This window comes from Bos indicus x Bos taurus, unplaced genomic scaffold (assembly GCF_003369695.1).
Source record: "Bos indicus x Bos taurus breed Angus x Brahman F1 hybrid unplaced genomic scaffold, Bos_hybrid_MaternalHap_v2.0 tig00011899_arrow_arrow_obj, whole genome shotgun sequence".
Lineage (NCBI taxonomy): Eukaryota > Metazoa > Chordata > Mammalia > Artiodactyla > Bovidae > Bos > Bos indicus x Bos taurus.
This window is the reverse complement of record NW_020867987.1, coordinates 9004-27317: the sequence shown is the minus strand read 5'-3', so window position 1 is coordinate 27317 and position 18314 is coordinate 9004. Positions and strand designations below refer to the sequence as shown.

At 42.0% G+C, this 18314-nt stretch overlaps 1 protein-coding gene across 1 annotated transcript; it reads left to right on the top strand.

Moving 5' to 3' along the window:
* Positions 1–752: 752 nt before the first annotated feature.
* LOC113889385 (multidrug resistance-associated protein 4-like) lies at positions 753–16458 on the top strand (the record flags this gene model as incomplete). Its single annotated transcript, XM_027536067.1, has 5 exons — positions 753–903; positions 13004–13123; positions 14259–14369; positions 15291–15391; positions 16267–16458. Coding segments are annotated over 5 exons (675 nt in total), but the record flags the coding sequence as incomplete, so codon positions are not given.
* Positions 16459–18314: the final 1856 nt, after the last annotated feature.

The following is an 18314-nucleotide window of genomic DNA, read 5'->3' as shown; positions in this document are numbered from 1 at the left end:
TGGTGAAAGTTGGATGTACATTGGGGGCAAGCTTAAATGTGTCATAATAGCTCATGACATGGGCTCTCCAGGTTTGCAACTTAGGCTTTGTAGTCTTGATCAAGTTGTTTTTCTTCTCTATGTACCTCAGTGTCTCCATCTGTAAAATGAGATAATACTGTTACTACATAGGATTATTGTGAGGATTAAAGAGTTAATACATGTGAAGTGTTGAATGTGTGGCCCTGTACACAGTCAGCACTCAGTAAATATTAACTATGGATTGAAAACCAAAAAAGAGAATTCCTATTTCCAAAGATCAGCATTTGAATTTTTTCTGGACACTGAATTTATAATCAACCACTTCTATAACTGACATGTATAGCTGAGGCTTCTGGATTCCTCTCTGTGATACCTGCTCGCTCATTTCTAGTAACATTTGTTGACTCCTGATAGTTCGGTATTCAAGTCTTTTTCCCTGGGAGTTTTAAATATTCTCTCATCTGTTAAAAGTAGTAATGCCTGCATCATAGGGCTACTGAGTGTATCAAAGGAGCTAATACCTGAAAAATTCTCCTCATAGTGTTTGACACATGCAATAAATACATCGAGAACCACGCATTATTTTATTTCTTTGGATAATAATAGGAAAAACATTCTATTATTCCAACACATCTTTTGGGAAAAGAGTTTAATCCTAACAAAACATTAAAGTTTATCTTTGAAAAAAATCCTTAACAAAGACACCTCTGTATCTTTTTTCACTGTTTCAGGCTTTTTTACTTGTGATTGGTGTAGTAGGCGTGATGGTGGCAGTGATTCCTTGGATTGCAATACCTGTGATTCCCCTTGGCATAGCTGTCTTTTTTCTCCAGCGATATTTCTCAGAGACTTCACGAGATATTAAACGCCTGGAATGTGCAAGTGAGTACGGGACTCTCAGGTTGTTTGGCAAAGTAGGCTGGGCTTTCCTTTATGCCATTTCATTAACCAGACCCCTGAAATCCTGCAGACTGTCTTCTGGAATTTCTCACTAAGTTAACGTTAGGTAATGAATATTATGGGCCCTATTCAGTGTGGCCCATTAAGGTGGCAGGTCAGCTGTAGCTTTGTATTTTAGCACAAAGAGGTGAGTTTTCCCTGCCACATCTGATTCCAGGGAACTGTTTACCTCCTGCTTCTTAGACATCCCAGATCCACTGCCTTTCTGGGTGAACTTCCTTGGGAAGAGTAGATTTTTGCAGGCACTTGGGGTCATCACTGGCTTTCCAAGAGAGCTGCATCCTAACCATCAGAGACAGTCTGGCATCTCTCCATTCACGACAGGAAGGCTGAGGCACCAGATATCAACTTGTTCAAGGGCAGCTCTCCAGTTGGCACAAGTGGTAAAGAACCTACCTGCCAATGCAGGAGACATAAGAGATACAGGTTCAGTCCCTGGGTCAGAAAGATCTCCTGGATAAGAAATGGCAACCCACTGCAGTATTGTTGCCTGGAGAATCCCACGGACAGAGGAGCGTGATGGGCTACAATCAGTGAGGTCGCACAGAGTCAGACACAACTGAGCAATTTAGCAGCAGCAGCAGGTGAATTTGAGGATAGGGACCATTTATGTCTTGTTCATGAAATACTTCCTAACAGAGCAGCCAGTCTATAAATACTTTTATTAAAAATAAAATATTTCATTACAACTGGAACGAATATACAAGGGAAACAGGGGATTTTTACCCCAGAGTTACTCGAAATGACAAGGAAAGGAAAATATAGGAAAAGAAAAAAGAGGTATCAGGAAATATATTCATATACCAGAAATGATATATTTGAAAAATACATTTTTCCCCATACCTAAAAGATGGCAATTAAGTTACAGTTGTTAATTGTTTTAAAAAGCTAAGTGCTGTTACTTCAGGTTTACTGTTTATCATCAACAGTATTTGGGGTGAACACACTATTTGTGTTCTACCATCCCCAAGGCTGTTCATATAAATGATGCTGAAAATAATCCCCTTAGAAGTACACAGCATGGGATCTGTTCAGTAGGCATGCAGTCTAGTATTCTGTCTAACTTTGTAGCTTAGAATGATGGGGAACAACATTTTTATGACCAATGCTTCTGTTCTACAGCTATTCACAGAGGGTAGATTATATCAGAGCTTATATTATTAACGCACAAACATATTTCATCAATATTAAAAACCATAAGAAATCAAGGAAAGTAGAATTGTTAAATGTATTGTTTAAAGGTATAAGGACAATAGTCAAAAAGGAAGGAAGATGTTTGTATTGATATCACAAACCTTAACCATGGATAGTTACTACTGAACTTTCTATAAACTAAGCCAAGAGGAGAAGTTATTGAGTTCCATGGTTTTAGTATCTAGTAGATACTAAGTGGAAAAAAAAAATCTAAGTTCATCAAAACAAAGGGGATTTTTTATTGTGGCATTTGCATGTTTTGTTATTATTATTATTTTAATATATATTAAATATTAGTTTTATATATTAATTATTATTATAATTATTATTGATAATAAATTCTTAAGAGGCATTTATCCTAAGTATTTGCATAATAGAGTGGTTGTTGGTTTCATAAAAGCTATAGAAAAATTTTGGTCGTCAGGGAGAATCAGCTAAACTCCCATGAGTTTTGGTCTCAGGAGGTATTTGAATGGGATGCACAACAGTAGAGTCCAGGTATGTATGAGGTCCTGCTGATGTGAGCTGGTAGGAATGGTAGGATGCAGGGAGGCAAAAAGGAAGTGAAGAGCTCCATCCAGTCTTCCGTAGACAAGGCCTCACACGTTTATAATTTGAGGCTGACTTATGAAATGGCGTTGGCTTCCCAGGTGGCACTAGTGATAAAGAAACCTCTTGCAATGCAGGAGGTTCAGACACGGGTTCAGGCCCTGGGTCGGGAGATCCCCTAGAGTAGGAAGTGGCAGCCCACTCTGGTAATCTTGCCTGGAAATTCTATGGACAGAGGAGCTTGATGGGCTACAGTGCATGGGGTCACAGAGTCAGACACAACTGAGCACCATGAAATGGAGCATTCAACGGTCTTGTTGAAAAGCAGGTCTCTGGTACATTCAAAGAGGAGTTGTTCCAGAAGTAACCTGTGATGAGATTAATGCCTGGGGAAAGGGCCACTTCCCATCCATAAGAAAAGAAAGATGGGCACTTCCTTAGGCTTTTTAAAGAGAAAGTACTGGATTTTTAAAATGTTTTTAGAAACCATCCCCAAGACAGAGAAAGGCAAAAAAGGCAAATGGTTGTCTAAGGAGGCCTTACAAATAGCTGAGAAAAGAAGAGAAGCTAAAGGCAAAGGAACAAAGGAAGATATACCCATCTGAATGCAGAATTCCAGAAGTAGCAAGGAGAGATAGCAAGGAGAGAGCCTTCCTTCATGATCAATGCTAAGGAATAGAGGAAAACAATAGAATGGTAAAGACTAGAGAGCTCTTGAAGAAAATTAGAGATACAAGAGAACGTTTCATTCAAAGAGGAGCACAATAAAGGACAGAAATGGTATAGACCTAACAAAAGCAGAAGATATTAAGAAGAGATGGCAAGAACACTCAGAAGACTGTACAAAAAGATCTTCATGACCCAGATACCATGCTGGTGTGATCAAGCACCCAGAGCCAGACATCCTGGAATGTGAAGTCAAGTGGGCCTTAGGAAGCATCACTAGAAAGAAAACTAGTGGTGGTGATGGTATTCCAGCTGAGCTATTTCAATTCTAGAAGATGATGCTGTGAAAGTGCTACACTAATAAGCCAACAAATTTGGAAAACTCAGCAGTGGCCACAGGACTGGAAAAGGTCAGTTTTCATTCCAAGCCCAAGAAAGGCAATGCCAAAGAATGTTCAAACTACCGCACAATTGCACTCATCTCACGTGCTAGCAAACTCCTGGTTAAAATTCTCCAAGCCAGGCTTCAGCAATACGTGAATCGTGAACTTCCAGATGTTCAAGCTGTTTTTAGAAAAGGCAGAGGAACCAGAGATCAAATTGCCAACATCTGGTAGATCATCGAAAAAAGCAAGAAAGTTTCAAAAAAAAAATCTGCTTTTTGACTACGCCAAAACCTCTGACTGTGTAGATCACAACAAACTGTGGAAAATTCTGAAAGAGATGGGAATACCAGACCACCTGACCTGCCTCCTGAGAAATCTGTATGCAGGTCAAGAAGCAACAGTTAGAACTGGACATGAAACACAGACTGGTTCCAAATCGGGAAAAAATGTATGTTATGGCTGTATATTGTCACCTTGCTTATTTAACTTATATGCAGAGTACATCATACAAAATGCAGGGCTGGATGAAGGACAAGCTGGAATCAAAATTGCTGGGAGAAATATCAATAACCTCAGATATGCAGATAACACCACCCTTATGGCGGAAGTGAAAATGAACTAAAGAGCCTCTTGATGAAACTGAAAGAAGAGAATGAAAAGTTGACTGAAAGCTCAACATTCAGAAAACTAAGATCATGGCATCTGGTCCCATCACTTCATGGCAAATAGATGCAGAAACAATGGAAACAGTGGCTGACTTTATTTTTCTGGGCTCCAAAATCACTGCAGATGGTGACTGAAGCCATGAAATGAAAAGACGCTTACTCCTTGGAAGAAAGTTATGACCAACTTAGACAGTATGTTAAAAAGCACAGACATTATTTTGCTGGCAAGGTCCATCTAGTCAAAGCTATGTTTTTCCAGTAGTCATGTATGGATGTGAGAGTTGGACTATAAAGAAAGCTGAGCACTGAAGAATTGATGCTTTTGAACTGTGGTGTTGGACAAGACTCTTGGGAGTCCCTTGGACAGCAAGGAGATGAACCAGTCAATCCTAAAGGACATCAACACTGAATATTCATTGGAAAGACTGATACTGAAGCTGAAACTCCAATACTTTGGTCACCTGATGCAAATAACTGACTCATTGGAACAGACCCTGATGCTTGAAAGATTGAAGGCAGGAAGAGAAGGGTACGGCAGAGAATGAGATAGTTGGATGGCATCACTGACTTGATGTACATGAGTTTGAGCAAGCTCCAGGAATTGGTGATGGACAGGGCAGCCTGGCGTCATGCAGTCCATGGGCTTGCAAGGGATTGGACACGACTGAGTGGCTAAACTTAACTACTGGGTTTTCTCAGTGTTTGATCTGGAGAGTCTGAGAACTTTGGTCCCATCATTGTGGAATATTGGGATTTTTTTTTTTTTTGCACCAATAGTATGCTGCAAGAACATTAGACAGCAAATATTCAATCCAGATACCCCCTCCTCCACACCCCGTATAAACAAATGTGGTGGCCAGTTAATTAGAACTGTTTCTGTTTCTCTCTAGGTTGGGGGGTGGGGGGAGGAGTCTGTGCCATAAATAATACCACTGTTTTCTTGAAACAGTAACTGATGGTGTGTCTTAAGGTCACTGCTGAAGGCACTAGTAAAAACAGGGACACCCAACTGCTGTATTCAGAAGGCTTAAACTTGCTTCATCCTTGTGCTCTGAAGGACTACAGACATCCTGAGGTTTAGTTTCAGATCCTATTGCCAAGCTGCCTCTGGAAGCTTAGGGTGATATTTTTTTTTAGCTTAATGACAAGTATTAGCTGCTTTAAATGGGTTTATTGGGTACATTTTTGCAAAAGTGAGCATAACAGCAGTCACAGAACAGTGCATAAAATCTGGATGGCATTTGGTTGCCTTTCTCTAGCTAACTCTTTTTGTTTGTTTTTAAAACTTTTAATTTTGTATTGGGGTATAGCCAAATAACAAGCAATGTTGTGATGGTTTCAGGTGAACAGTGAAGAGACTCAGCCATACATATATTTGTATCCATTCTCCCCCAATCCCCTCCCATCCAGGCTGTCACATAACATTCCATGTACTGCATAAAATAGGCCCTTGTTGGTTATTTGTTTTAAATATAGCAGTATGCACATGTCTATCCCAAACTCCCTAACCCTTCCTCCTATCCTTCCCCCCAGAAACCGTAAGTTCATTGTCTCAGTCTGTGAGTCTCTTTCTGTTTGTAAGTAAGTTCATTTATTTTATTTTTTTAGATTCCACATATAAGGGATGTCATATGATATTCTTCCTCTCTGATATACTTAATTCAGTAAGTAACGACACTCTCCAGGTCTATCCATGTGGCTGAAGATGGCATTATTTCATTCTTTTTAATCATGTAAACAACTCTTCGTATTTAGCAGTGCCTGAATGATGAAGTCATATCCAAATTCTGTCTGAAAGTATGCTGTGATCAACTAGTAATGTCTGCCACAGGCATTGCTGGCAGTAGGTTAGCATGTTTGTCATGTGTATTCAGACTATGGATCCTCATGTCTGCTGTTTAAGTGTTTTCATACCAGATTCCTAGGGACTTTATTCAACCTCAGGTGCTTAGTAAGATGTACAGTAATGACTAATGCTGTTGGATATAGCTAAGGAAGATTTGGGGTTTTCTGAACATACAGTCTGGAGAAAAATGTATTTAATCACACATGGGCATTCTTAACCCTCATTATTCTCCCTCTGAGACATTGCAGTTGTGATTAAAAGCAAAACCATGGGATTAAAACAGAACTGGGTCTGACACCTGCTCTACCACTTAGGTGGGTTAATTTACTTAATCCTGGGCAGGGAGTGCTCTTAATCCCTCAGTCTCTGGAAGTCTCATGAGGGTTTCTTGAGTCAGTGCTTGTCAAGTGCTTGTAGACTACTACCAAAGACTCCAGAACCTTGAACATGAAGGAACTCAGAACATAGTAACCACTAGCAGGTCTCACACAGAGTGAATGATAACCCACAACAGGGCTATCAGCCGAGGGTCCTTGCATGTAGTTCTCTGCCCTCCCCCTGCCAGGGAAGATCTTCAGTCTTTGGGGTGTGTTCTGAAGAATCTTCAGGGTTGTGGACACACAGCTGTCAGTCATAGGAAAGGTAGGGTTACACGTGTGTGTGACTGCAGACTGATACCATGGCTCTTATAGGATAGCCAGCTCAGTGTTTGTGGGAAAGAGGGTATTTCACTGCCCAAGATAAGATCAGGTCCTTGACATCCCCACTCCCCTGTACCAGTTAATCTTCTGTGGAGACCCTTCAGTTCACTCATCCTGGCATCCTGCTCAGTCCTAAGTGGGGTTTGAAAGAAACAGGATAGATTTTTACTGTTCTCATTCCTTTAGACCACTGTAACTGTTGGATATGAGGTGAAGTAGGTGATGGGGTCTTTGAGTTTCCTGGTGTTTAAACGGGGGTGACACAGGCTTCTAAAGTCGACCCCACCCTCCCTGCTGGAGAGAATCAGCTGCAGCTTTGATCTCCTGACAGGGAAGCAGGTGAGGGAGGCCATGCTGAAGAGTTCACTCCAGGACTCTCCCTGGGTGAACAGCCATGTGCTTCTCCTCAGAAGCCTTGTTGGTGATGAACATCACAAGATTTGTTGACATAGTGTTGACATCACAACATTTGCTGTGGAAGTGAGAGCCTAGTTCTAGTGAATTTTCTGTGCTCTCTGTAGTTGTACTCTTGGCATCCTCCTGACAGGGTGATGGGCTCAGAATTCACCTGCATCATCGCTGTGAGCACCCTGCTTCCCAACTGACTGAGTTCTGCAGGTGAGTTGGCACACCTGCTGGGGCTGCAGAAAAGGCCTGTGCAGAGCTCCCAGCCTTTCTTATTTGGAGCATGAGCTCAGTCTGTGTTCATGTTGCTCTTAAAAGTACAAAGTTATAGGAAGCTAAAATTAAAAGTTAATAGGATGGACAGAGAGACCAATGTGGATGCTGGAATAAGACCACAGACATGTAACTATACAGTCATAAACACCACCAAATCACTTTAGGCTCTTTGCCTAAAGTAAGTACAAAGGGGAAATATTAGATCTTGTTTCAGTTCAGAGGTTTTTATTTCTTCCATCATAGGTGAGGGACCCTAATGATTATGGTTCCTGGTTAGATGTCCCAGGTGGAAAGAACCCAGGACTGAGTGGATGGACAGATGGCCCCCAGCCCAGACTTTCCTACTCCAGCCCAGGGCTTCCTACCCGCTTTGAGCCCTGTGTCTCACAGGAGGAATCCTGCTCTTTCCTCCTCATAGAACCAGGGATGCTAAGCACAAGAAGTGATTCTGTGTCTTTGCTCATTGTACCCCAGGCCGTTCCCATACTTACACACAGCTGCAGTGCCCATATGCTCGTCAATACTGACTGAACTGTCACCCAGATAGGCATTTGGTTGTCAGGCTAAAGAGTCAGGTCCTGAAATAATTTCGAATTTCCACTTTGATTCTTTTCCCCCCATCATTTAAAAAGTTTCTGTATCCTCCTATAAGTGACCCTAATTTCCTCAAACCATCCAGGTTTTACTTACAGGTTTTCTCTAGGAGATGCATAGGTAACAAAGTGATGTCAGTATTTTCTGATGATAAAGCACAAGCTATCACTCATCCCAGACAGAGGTCACAGGCTGTGTGAGGTGAGGTCTCACTATCTGCCCCGACAACAGCAAGTTACAGCCTTGTTTCTGGTGGAAATGAGAACCATAAGGGTCCTTCCTGCCCAGCAGCCTGTAATCCACCTGTTCCATGATGGGCAGAAGACTGACCCTGGGGCTTGTGGTCAGTATGCTCTTAGAGAAGATGGAAGGAAAAGAATGGTCAGTCATGTGACGCTAGACCCCCAACTTACATGAAGTCACTCAGAAGAGAATAGACACTAAGGCCAATGTCAGATTCTCAAAGGGTGATGTGAGTGTCACACGTCAATGCTGTTGCTGCTGCTAAGTCGCTTCAGTCATGTCCAACTCTGTGCAACCCCATAAACGGCAGCCCACCAGGCTCCCCTGTCCCTGGGATTCTCTAGACAAGAATACTGGAGTGAATTGCCATTTCCTTCTTCAATGCATGAAAGTGAAATGTCAAAGTGAAGTTGCTCAGTCATGTCCGACTCTTAGTGACCCCATGGACTTCAGCCTACCAGGCTCTTCCATCCATGGGATTTTCCAGGCAAGAGTACTGGAGTAGGGTGCTATTGCCTTCTCCATCACACATCACAGTGACCTCCAAACATCAGGACACATATCCAGCAGGCAGATACAGAAACATCCATCAGGTTCCCTGAGCAGAAGTCAAGACCATTCAAAGGCTCCTCATCTGCTGGGTCCTGTAGGCACAAGGGCGGTGCAGCACCGGGTGCTCCGCGGCCCGTACAGAGGCTCCTGGTGCAGGTGCAGGGGGAGGCCCAGACGGGGCAGGTGGCAGATTGTCCATTCCCTTACTCGTCTCTCCCTGTCCTGGGACTGGCTCTGGTCCAGTGTGGGGGATATACTGACTCTATCCCAGCACATAGGTTACTCATCTAAGGAGGAGATGGCCCACAGGTAGCTCAGCAAAATTCAGGGTGGTGAGGACTGTCATGGAGAATTAAATTTTGAAATGTTACTGTCTCAAAAATTAGTAGTAATTACTCAGTCATGGAAAAGAATGAAATGTTGCCACTTGTAGCAACATGGATGGACATAGAGGGGTATTATTCTTGTTAAGGATAGTAAGACAAAGACAAATACTATATGCCATTCCTTCTATGTAGAATCTAAAGAATAATTTAAATGAATATAAATACAAAACAGAAATAGACTCAGAGACAGAAAGCAAACTTATTTAGTTCAGTTCAGTTGTTCAGTCATGCCCAACACATTGCGACCCCATGAACCGCAGCATGCCAGGCCTCCCTGTCCATCACCAACACCTGCAGTTTACCCAAACTCATGTCCGTTGAGTCGGTGATGCCATCCAACCATCTCATCCTCTGTCGTACTGTTCTTCTCCCTCCCTCAATCTTTCCCAGCATCAGGGTCTTTTCCAATGAGTCAGCTCTTCGCATCAGGTGGCAAAAGTATTGGAGTTTCAGCTTCAGCATCAGTCCTTCCAGTGATATTCAGGACTTGTCTCCTTTAGGATGGGCTGGTTGGATCTCCTTGCAGTCAAGGGACTCTCAAGAGTCTTCTCCAACACCATAGTTCAAAAGCATCAATTCTTTGGTGCTCAGCTTTCTTTATAGCCAACTCTCAGATCCATACATGACTACTGGAAAAAACATAACCTTGACTAGACAGAGTGTTGATAAAGTAATGTCTCTGCTTTTTAATATGCTGTCTAGGTTGGGCAAAACTTTCCTTCCAAGGAATAAGCATCTTTGAATTTCATGGCTGCAATCACCATCTGCAGTGATTTTGAAGCCCCCCCAAAATAAAGTCAGCTTCTGTTTCCACTGTTTCCCCATCTATTGTCATGAAGTGATGGGGCTAGATGCCATGATCTGAGTTTTCTGAATGTTGAGCTTTAAGCCAACTTTTTCATCCTCCTCTTTCACTTTCATCAACAGGACCTTTAGTTCTTCACTTTCTGCCATAAGGGTAGTGTCATCTGCATATCTGAGGTCATTGATATTTCTCCCAGCATTCTTTATTCCAACTTGTGCTTCCTCCAGCCCAGCGTTTCTCATGATGTACTCTGCATATAAGTTAAATAAGCAGGGTGACAATATACAAACTTGATGAACTCCTTTTCCTATTTGGAACCAGTCTGTCGTTCCATGTCCAGTTCTAACTGTTGCTTCCTGACCTGCATACAGGTTTCTCAAGAGGCAAGTCAGGTGGTCTGGTATTCCATCTCTTTCAGAATTTCCCACAGGTTATTGTGATCCACACAGTCAAAGGCTTTGGCATGGTCAATAAAGCAGAAATAGAGATTTATCTTGTTTTTTCAATGATCCAGAGGATGTTGGCAATTTGATCTCTGGTTCCTTTGCCTTTTCTAAAACCAGCTTGAACATCTGGAAGTTCACGGTTCACATATTGCTGAAGCCTGGCTTGGAGAATTTTGAGCATTACTTTACTAGCCTGTGAGATGAGTGCAACTGTGCTATAGTTTGAGCATTCTTTGGGATTGGAATGAAAACTGACCTTTTCCAGTCCTGTGACCGCTGCTGAGTTTTCCACATTTGCTGACATATTGAGTGCAGCATTTTTATAGCATCATCTTTAGGATTTGAAATAGCTCCATTGGAATTCCATCACCTCCACTAGCTTTGTTCGTAGTGATACTTTCTAAGGCCCACTTGACTTCACATTCCAGGATGTCTGGCTCTAGGTGAGTTTTTATACTATCATGATTATCTGGGTCATGAAGATCTTTTTTGTACAGTTCTTCTGTATATTCTTGCCACCTCTTCTTAATATCTTCTGCTTAGGTCCATACCATTTCTGTCCTTTTTGTGCCCATCTTTGCATGAAAATTTCCCTTGGTATCTCTAATATTCTTGAAGAGATCTCTAGTCGTTCCCATTCTATTGTTTTTCTCTATTTCTTTGCATTGATCTCTGAGGAAGGCTTTCTTATCTCTCCTTGCTATTCTTTGAACCTCTGCATTCAAATGGGTATATCTTTCCTTTTCTCCTTGCTTTTGTCTTCTCTTATTTTCTTAGCTATTTGTAAAGCCTCCTCAGACAGCCATTTTGCCTTTTTGCATTTCTTTTTCTTGGGGATGTTCTTGATCCCTGTCTCCTGTACAATGTCATGAACCTCTGTCCTTAGTTTTAATAGGCACTCTGTCTATCAGATTTAGTCCCTTAAATCTATTTTCCACTTCCTCTGTATAATCATAAGGGTTTTGATTTAGGTCATACCTGAATGGTCTAGTGGTTTTCCTGACTGTCTTCAATTTAAGTTTGAATTTGGCAATAAGGAGTTTATGATCTGAACCATGGTTAGCTCCTGGTTTTGTTTTTGCTGATTGTATAGAGCTTCTCCATCTTTGGCTGCAAAGAATATAATCAAACTGATTTTGGAGTTGACCATCTGGTGATGTCCATGTGTAGAGTCTTCTCTTACCTTGTTGGAAGAGATTGTTTGCTATGACCCTGTGTTCTCTTGGCACAACTCTATTAGCCTTTGCTCTGCTTCATTTTGTACTCCAAGGCCAAATTTGGCACAAGTCTATTAGCCTTTGCTCTGCTTCATTTTGTACTCCAAGGCCAAATTTGCCAGTTACTCCAAGTGTTTCTTGACTTCCTACTTTTTTATTGCAGTCCCCTGTAATGATAAGGACATCTTTTTTGGGTGTTAGTTCTAAAAGGTCTTGTAGGTCTTAATAGAACCATTCACCTTACAGTTACCGTAGGGCAAAGAGAGGAAAGGAGCAACAAATTAGGAATATGGAATTAAGAAGTACACGCTACTGTGCATCAAATAGGTCAGGAACATGAATTTACTGTACACCTCAGGGAATTTTACTTAATATCTTGTATCAGCCTATCTAGGGACAGTTCTAGCCTCACTTGTGCTCATGTTTATTTGCTCAGTCATGGGCAATTCTTTCAATCCCATGGACCATATCCCACCAGGCTCCACTGTCCATGGGATTCTCTAGGCAAGAATATTGGAGTGGGTTGCCACTTCTTCCTCCAGGGGATCTTCTCGACCCAGGGATTGAACCCACATCTCTTGTGTCTACTACATACAGATGAATTCTTAAACTGCTGAGTCATCCTATAATGGAATATAATCAGAAAAAAAAATAACTGCATTACTATGCTGTACACTTGAAACATATCATAATTCAACTGTACATATATATATATATATATAGACACATATATATTTTTTTAATTTGGAGAGGTGTATGCTGAGGAGGACCTTGATGAATGAGGTAGTAAACAATTTCTTTATCTAAATCTAGTTGTGATTTCAATTTGTTAAAAAAAAAAAAAAATGTTTCAAAGAGAATCTTTCATTTCCAGGTTGTTAAAGTGAAGGTTGGTGTGAGCAGGAATTCAAGGGTCACGTGGAGGATCCTCTCTGAAGGGGCATCATCCTTCCTCCCCCAGGCAGCTCTCCAGGAAGTCCCGGGTGTGCCCTTTGGTGGGACGTGTGACCACAGAGCATGAGAGCCTGTTGGCTTCCTCGCATCCAGCTTCTCTGACTTTCTCTGTTGTGTGTCTGTCTCTGCTTCTCCAGCACGGAGCCCAGTATTTTCCCACTTAGCATCTTCTCTCCGGGGACTCTGGACCATCCGGGCGTACAAAGCTGAACAGAGTTTTCAGGAGCTGTTTGATGCACACCAGGACTTGCATTCAGGTCTGTAAGTTTCTGGAAATGATTTCAAAGGATGGGGTGTTCTGCCCTCTGAGGCCTGACCTCCCTCTCAGGTGGCCTGGCTGGCCAGCACTTTCCTGTGCCGCCCCTCATGCCCCTCTGCACACCTGCCTCCCCCACCCTATCTGCTCCCCATCCCCTCTGTGTGCCCCTCTTCCCTTCCATCTCCTGCTTGCCTCCCCTGACTGGCTTGTGTTGTCCTTCCATCACTGTGTCCTGTGGTTTTCTGTTTCTTTAGGACAGGAGTCAGCAAAGAGCCAGCTCTGTGTGCTGTCCTGTGTCTGTTGTAACTTCTTAAGTCTCCTGTTGTAGCACAAAGGACAGCAAAGGTAATACATCAGCAAATGGCCATGCCTGTGAGCCACTAAAACTTCATTTATGGAACCAGGTGTTGGCCATTCCTGGCCTCCAGGCTGTAGTTGTCTGCTCTCCTTTCAGAGCATGTCAAACCTGACTGAGGAAAATAATTTCCTGATTAGCATATTTGCTGTTCTCTTCATGTATATTATTCTTTGTGTCAGTGAAGATTTCTTCTAGGTAGAAATTTCAGAATTTACTACAAGTCTATAAAATCCTGGCCTGTGTCTTCAATCTGTATTGTATTGTATTTTGAAGATAAAAGCCGCTTGCAGGTCCTGTTAGCTGATGGTTATTTACACACTGGCTCTGAAGGGTAAACACTGTGCAGGGCCTGGTAGGAATTGCAGAAGGTGCTGGAAACAGTGTGAGCTGTGCTCTCTGCTACCAGAGAGCTTGGAATAGTCAACGTGTGAGAGGGTGATCTTCAGGTTGAGGCCCAGCACTGCAGGAAATGCACTGATGAGACTGTTTTTCCATCTTCTTTCTCAGGATGAAACTTCTGTTTATAACCTGTGGATTGAATTTTTCAGTACATGCTTCCCACAGAGCCCCTGGACTGATTCCTGTATGTGTCAGATCTTGTCGTGTCAAAACCTAGCTTTCTGAACTCTTTGGGCTCCTTGGGTGTATAACTTTGCTATCCTACCTGTGTAAAATTCTTCTGTTGCTCAACTGAACAAAATGCACTTTCTCATTTGAAGCAGCTAACATGGCTGTTCTACTGATTTATTATACTTATTATGGTTCACAAATGCAGAGGCTTGGTTCCTGCTTTTGACGACGTCCCGATGGCTCGCTGTGTATCTAGATGTCATCTGTGCCATCTTCGTCACTGTTGTTGCCTTTGTGTCCCTGATTCTTACAGATGGTAAGTATAGATGTGAGTAACTACTTATAATATGAATATAATATGAATAGAGTTTATAGTTTCATTTACATTTGTTAAATAAAGCTCTTGCTGTCTTGTGTAGTATATACTGTTTGACTCTAATGAATTAGTGTTTGCAGTATAGGATTCCACTGTGTGGTTTACATAAAGTCATTTGTGTCTTGATGAAGCCTTTTTATCTCTTTCTTTGAATGGGTTGAGGTCTATGCAATGTAGCAAGCTGACTTGCTGAACATTCCAGGTAGTGTTGGGAGGAGCAAACCAGGTTTACTCTTATAAGCTTTGTCCAGTTAGCTTTAGGGCTACTTGAATCTCTTAGTTGCAGGTACCTGATTCACTGAGGTGAGAAAGATTCTCTGTAGGAAAGAACAGTGTCCTCCCTGCTGTATGGGTACCAGATGAGCAGGTGTCGGCAACTGTGCCATGAATTCACCATCTCTATTCCATAGTAACAGCGCCAAATCAAAATCTTTAATAAGGAGCAAGGAGAGTGGCGGTTTAGACTTAAAAGCACTGGCTGTTAGAACCCATTGTCTTGTTTTCCGTGGTTTTAACTGCAGCTGCCTTCAATGTAGAAAGTGAACTTTACACAAAGGTTCTTGAAACCCTAATGATGAAAGTCAGAATAATGACATGATTCCTCACCTTTGTAATGCTGTCAAGTGTGTCAATCCTGCTGGGATTAATAAAGTCATTTTGTAGTCTTTTTGAATTCGAAGTGTTTTCTTCATTGTATCATGGTCTCAATCAAAATATAGTAAAAGTATGTGTCACATTATCATTATATACAAATGATTTAAATATTATAAAGGAGTCTTCTTCATAAAGTGATAGAAGGAGCTAGGTGAGGGGTTAAGAACAGGACTGACTTTATTTTCCTTTTCCTTCTTTCTTATTTAGCTTTGACTCCTGGGCAGGTTGGCCTGGTCCTGTCTCTTGCCCTCACACTCACGGGGCTGTTCCAGTGGTGCATCAGGCAAAGGACCGAAGTTGAGAACCTGGTAGTGTTTATTTTAACCTTCTTCGCCCTTTCAAGTCTCCTTGCCATTAAATGGCATACAGGCAATTCTTATGTAAAATATTAAAGCTGTTATTTTTACATCATAGCTAACAGTTTTTTATATCCTCCTCCATCTGATTAAAGTCAGTGTAAAATAAAACCTATACATATTATTCTTAATCTTATGTATGTCACGTTGGCAGGTTTTATATTCTTTTAAGCTGTCTTCAAGTAAAATAAATGTCTCTTCATTATTATAGTCTTTAAATATAATGAAAGTAGGGGGAAGGTTCTGAAATTCTAGAGAGAATATATGCTAATTTCTTAGAAACTTGTTTCTTAATAGATAATTTCCATTCTTGGTAAAATAATTCAGTATTTTGAGGGTTTTTTGTTTGTTTAATTAATAGGTACACCTACTTCATTTTAGCATTTATTCCTGTGTGTGTTGAACATCTGAATTTGCTACTGTCCCTTCTTTCTGGTAGAATAAGCCGCTTCTCAGAATGACCCTTCTGTAGCCACACATTACTGATTGGTGTCCATAAGTATTCTTTCTTTAACAAAATTCTCTTGTTTCTTTTATCCATATGTGAAAAGTAGGTAAATGAAAGTTTATCATTCAGTTCTGTAATTCTTTTAGTTTTAATATGAAGTTTAAGGATGAAATCCTAAATGAAAGTGTTACAAGATGATGAATAAGTTTAGAAATCATCAAAGACCTCATCAAACTCCTATTTCCATCCTTTGGGAATGATAAGACGTGAGATATTTTAAACCAATTATGTATAAAAGCGGAACATCTCATTTACAATCTTGGAACACCTATAAATTAGACCCTGTGTCCTGACCCATGTGATGTGATGTGTCTTTCAGATGATTTCAGTAGAAAGAGTGACGGGATATTTAGACCTTGAGAAAGAAGCTCCTTGGGAATACAAGGATCATCCCCCGCCACCCTGGACTAATGAAGGAAGGATTAGCTTTAACACTGTTCACTTCAGGTACACCTTAGATGGGCCTCTGGTATTGAAGAAGCTGACCGCAGTCATTGAATCAAGAAAAAAGGTTTGTTTAAGCCAGTAAGTAGTCTCTTTAAAATCCAGCTAAAGAGTTAGCACCATATTTGTTCTTGGCTTCCTTGTTGCTGTGTCAGGGGACTCTTTGTTCCTCATGGATGCATGTTTGATAAGTTGCTTCAATTGTGTCCAAGTCTTTGCAATCCCATGGGCTGTAGCCCATCAGGCTACTCTGTCCATGGAGTTCTCCAGGCAAGAATACTGGAGTGGGTTGCCATTTACTCCTCCAGGGGACTTTCCCAACCCAGTGATCAAACTGGCGTCTCTTACATCTCCTGCATTGGCAAGCAGGTTCCTTACCACTAGTGCCATCTGGGAAGTCGTTGTAGTGACATGAGAAGTGCATCATTCTTGGAAATTGACCATGGAAGGGGGACCCCAGCATTTCTTTGTATTGCGAGCTCCCTCATGGGGGTTGCAGGGCTCTTGGCCCTGGAGCTTGAACTTAACCTCACTTGGGATACTATATGTTTTACCTGATTATTCATGAGGAGTCTTGGAAGTCAGCCCTGGCTCCCTGTCACTAACTCTCCTATATCTCATTTCTTGCCATCTTTTCTTCTTTGTACTTATGGAATCTTCTCTTCCTCCCATGATGCCTTTCAGTTGCAGCCTCCTCCTTTGTCCCTTGGCCCTTCCCATAGACTTGTCTTCCACTCACCCACACTTATCTGTCATCCTGCTGCTCTCACCCCACCGGCTGCTTCTTTCTTTAGCACAGATCTGATTCTTATTGGCTTGTGTAAGATGATGCTCAAACCATAGTTCAGCCCAAGGTCCAATCAAAATAGGGACTGTTTGGCCATCAGAGAAGAGCCCAGAATCGTGACTCAGTCAGGGCTGAGGAACCAAAGCCCCTCATGGAGGCAAGGCCAGAGATTTGCTTAAAGTGAATGAAAACAACCCAAAAGGAGCAGAGGAGGATCCATGTGGGAGACGATAGAGAGGTTTGTGTCCTGGTCCTGCCAGCATCCACGTCTGCTGGTGATGTTCCTTTCACACTGAGCTTGGGTTCCCCAACTCAGACCAGGAGAGATGCTTGAAGACGAGACTAAACCAGAACAGACAAAGTAGTAGGCAGCTCTTCCCCACCTCCCTCAGCATCCTTGGGTCCTAACATTCCCACCCCCTCTGCACTCAGCTCCTGTGTAGATTCTCTCAAAGCAACATGCCCTCCCTGCTTACAGTGTGCACATGCTGCCCCTTTGCTTCTGTCACAAGGCTGGTGAAAAATATCATTTTCTGAGTGAAAGTGTTACTCAGTCATGTCTGACTCTTTGTCACCCCATGGACTGCAGCACACCAGGCTTCCCTGTTCATCACCAACTCCTGGAGCTTGCTCAAACTCACGTCCATCAAATCGGTAATGACATCCAACTATCTCATCTGCTGTCGTCCCCTTCTCCTCCTGCCTTCAATCTTTCCAGCGTCAGGGTCTTTTCAAATGAGTCAGTTCTTCACATCATAAGGCCAGAGTATTGGAGTTTCAGCTTCAGCATCAGTCCTTCCAATGAATATTCAGGACTGATTTCCTTAGGGTTCATTCAGGACTGATTCCTGGTTGGACCTCCTTGCAGTCTAAGGGACTTTAAAGAGTCTTCTCCAAGACCACAACTCAGAAGCATCAATTCTCTGGCATTCAGCCTTCTTTATTGTCCAACTTTCACATCCATACATGTCTATTGGGAAAACCATAGCTTTGACTATACGGACATTTCTTGATAATGTCTCTGCTTTTTAATATGCTGTCTAGGTTGGTCATAACTTTTCTTTCAAGGAGAAAGCATATTTAATTTCATGGCTGCAGTCACCATCTGCAGTGATTTTGGAGCCCCCCAAATAATA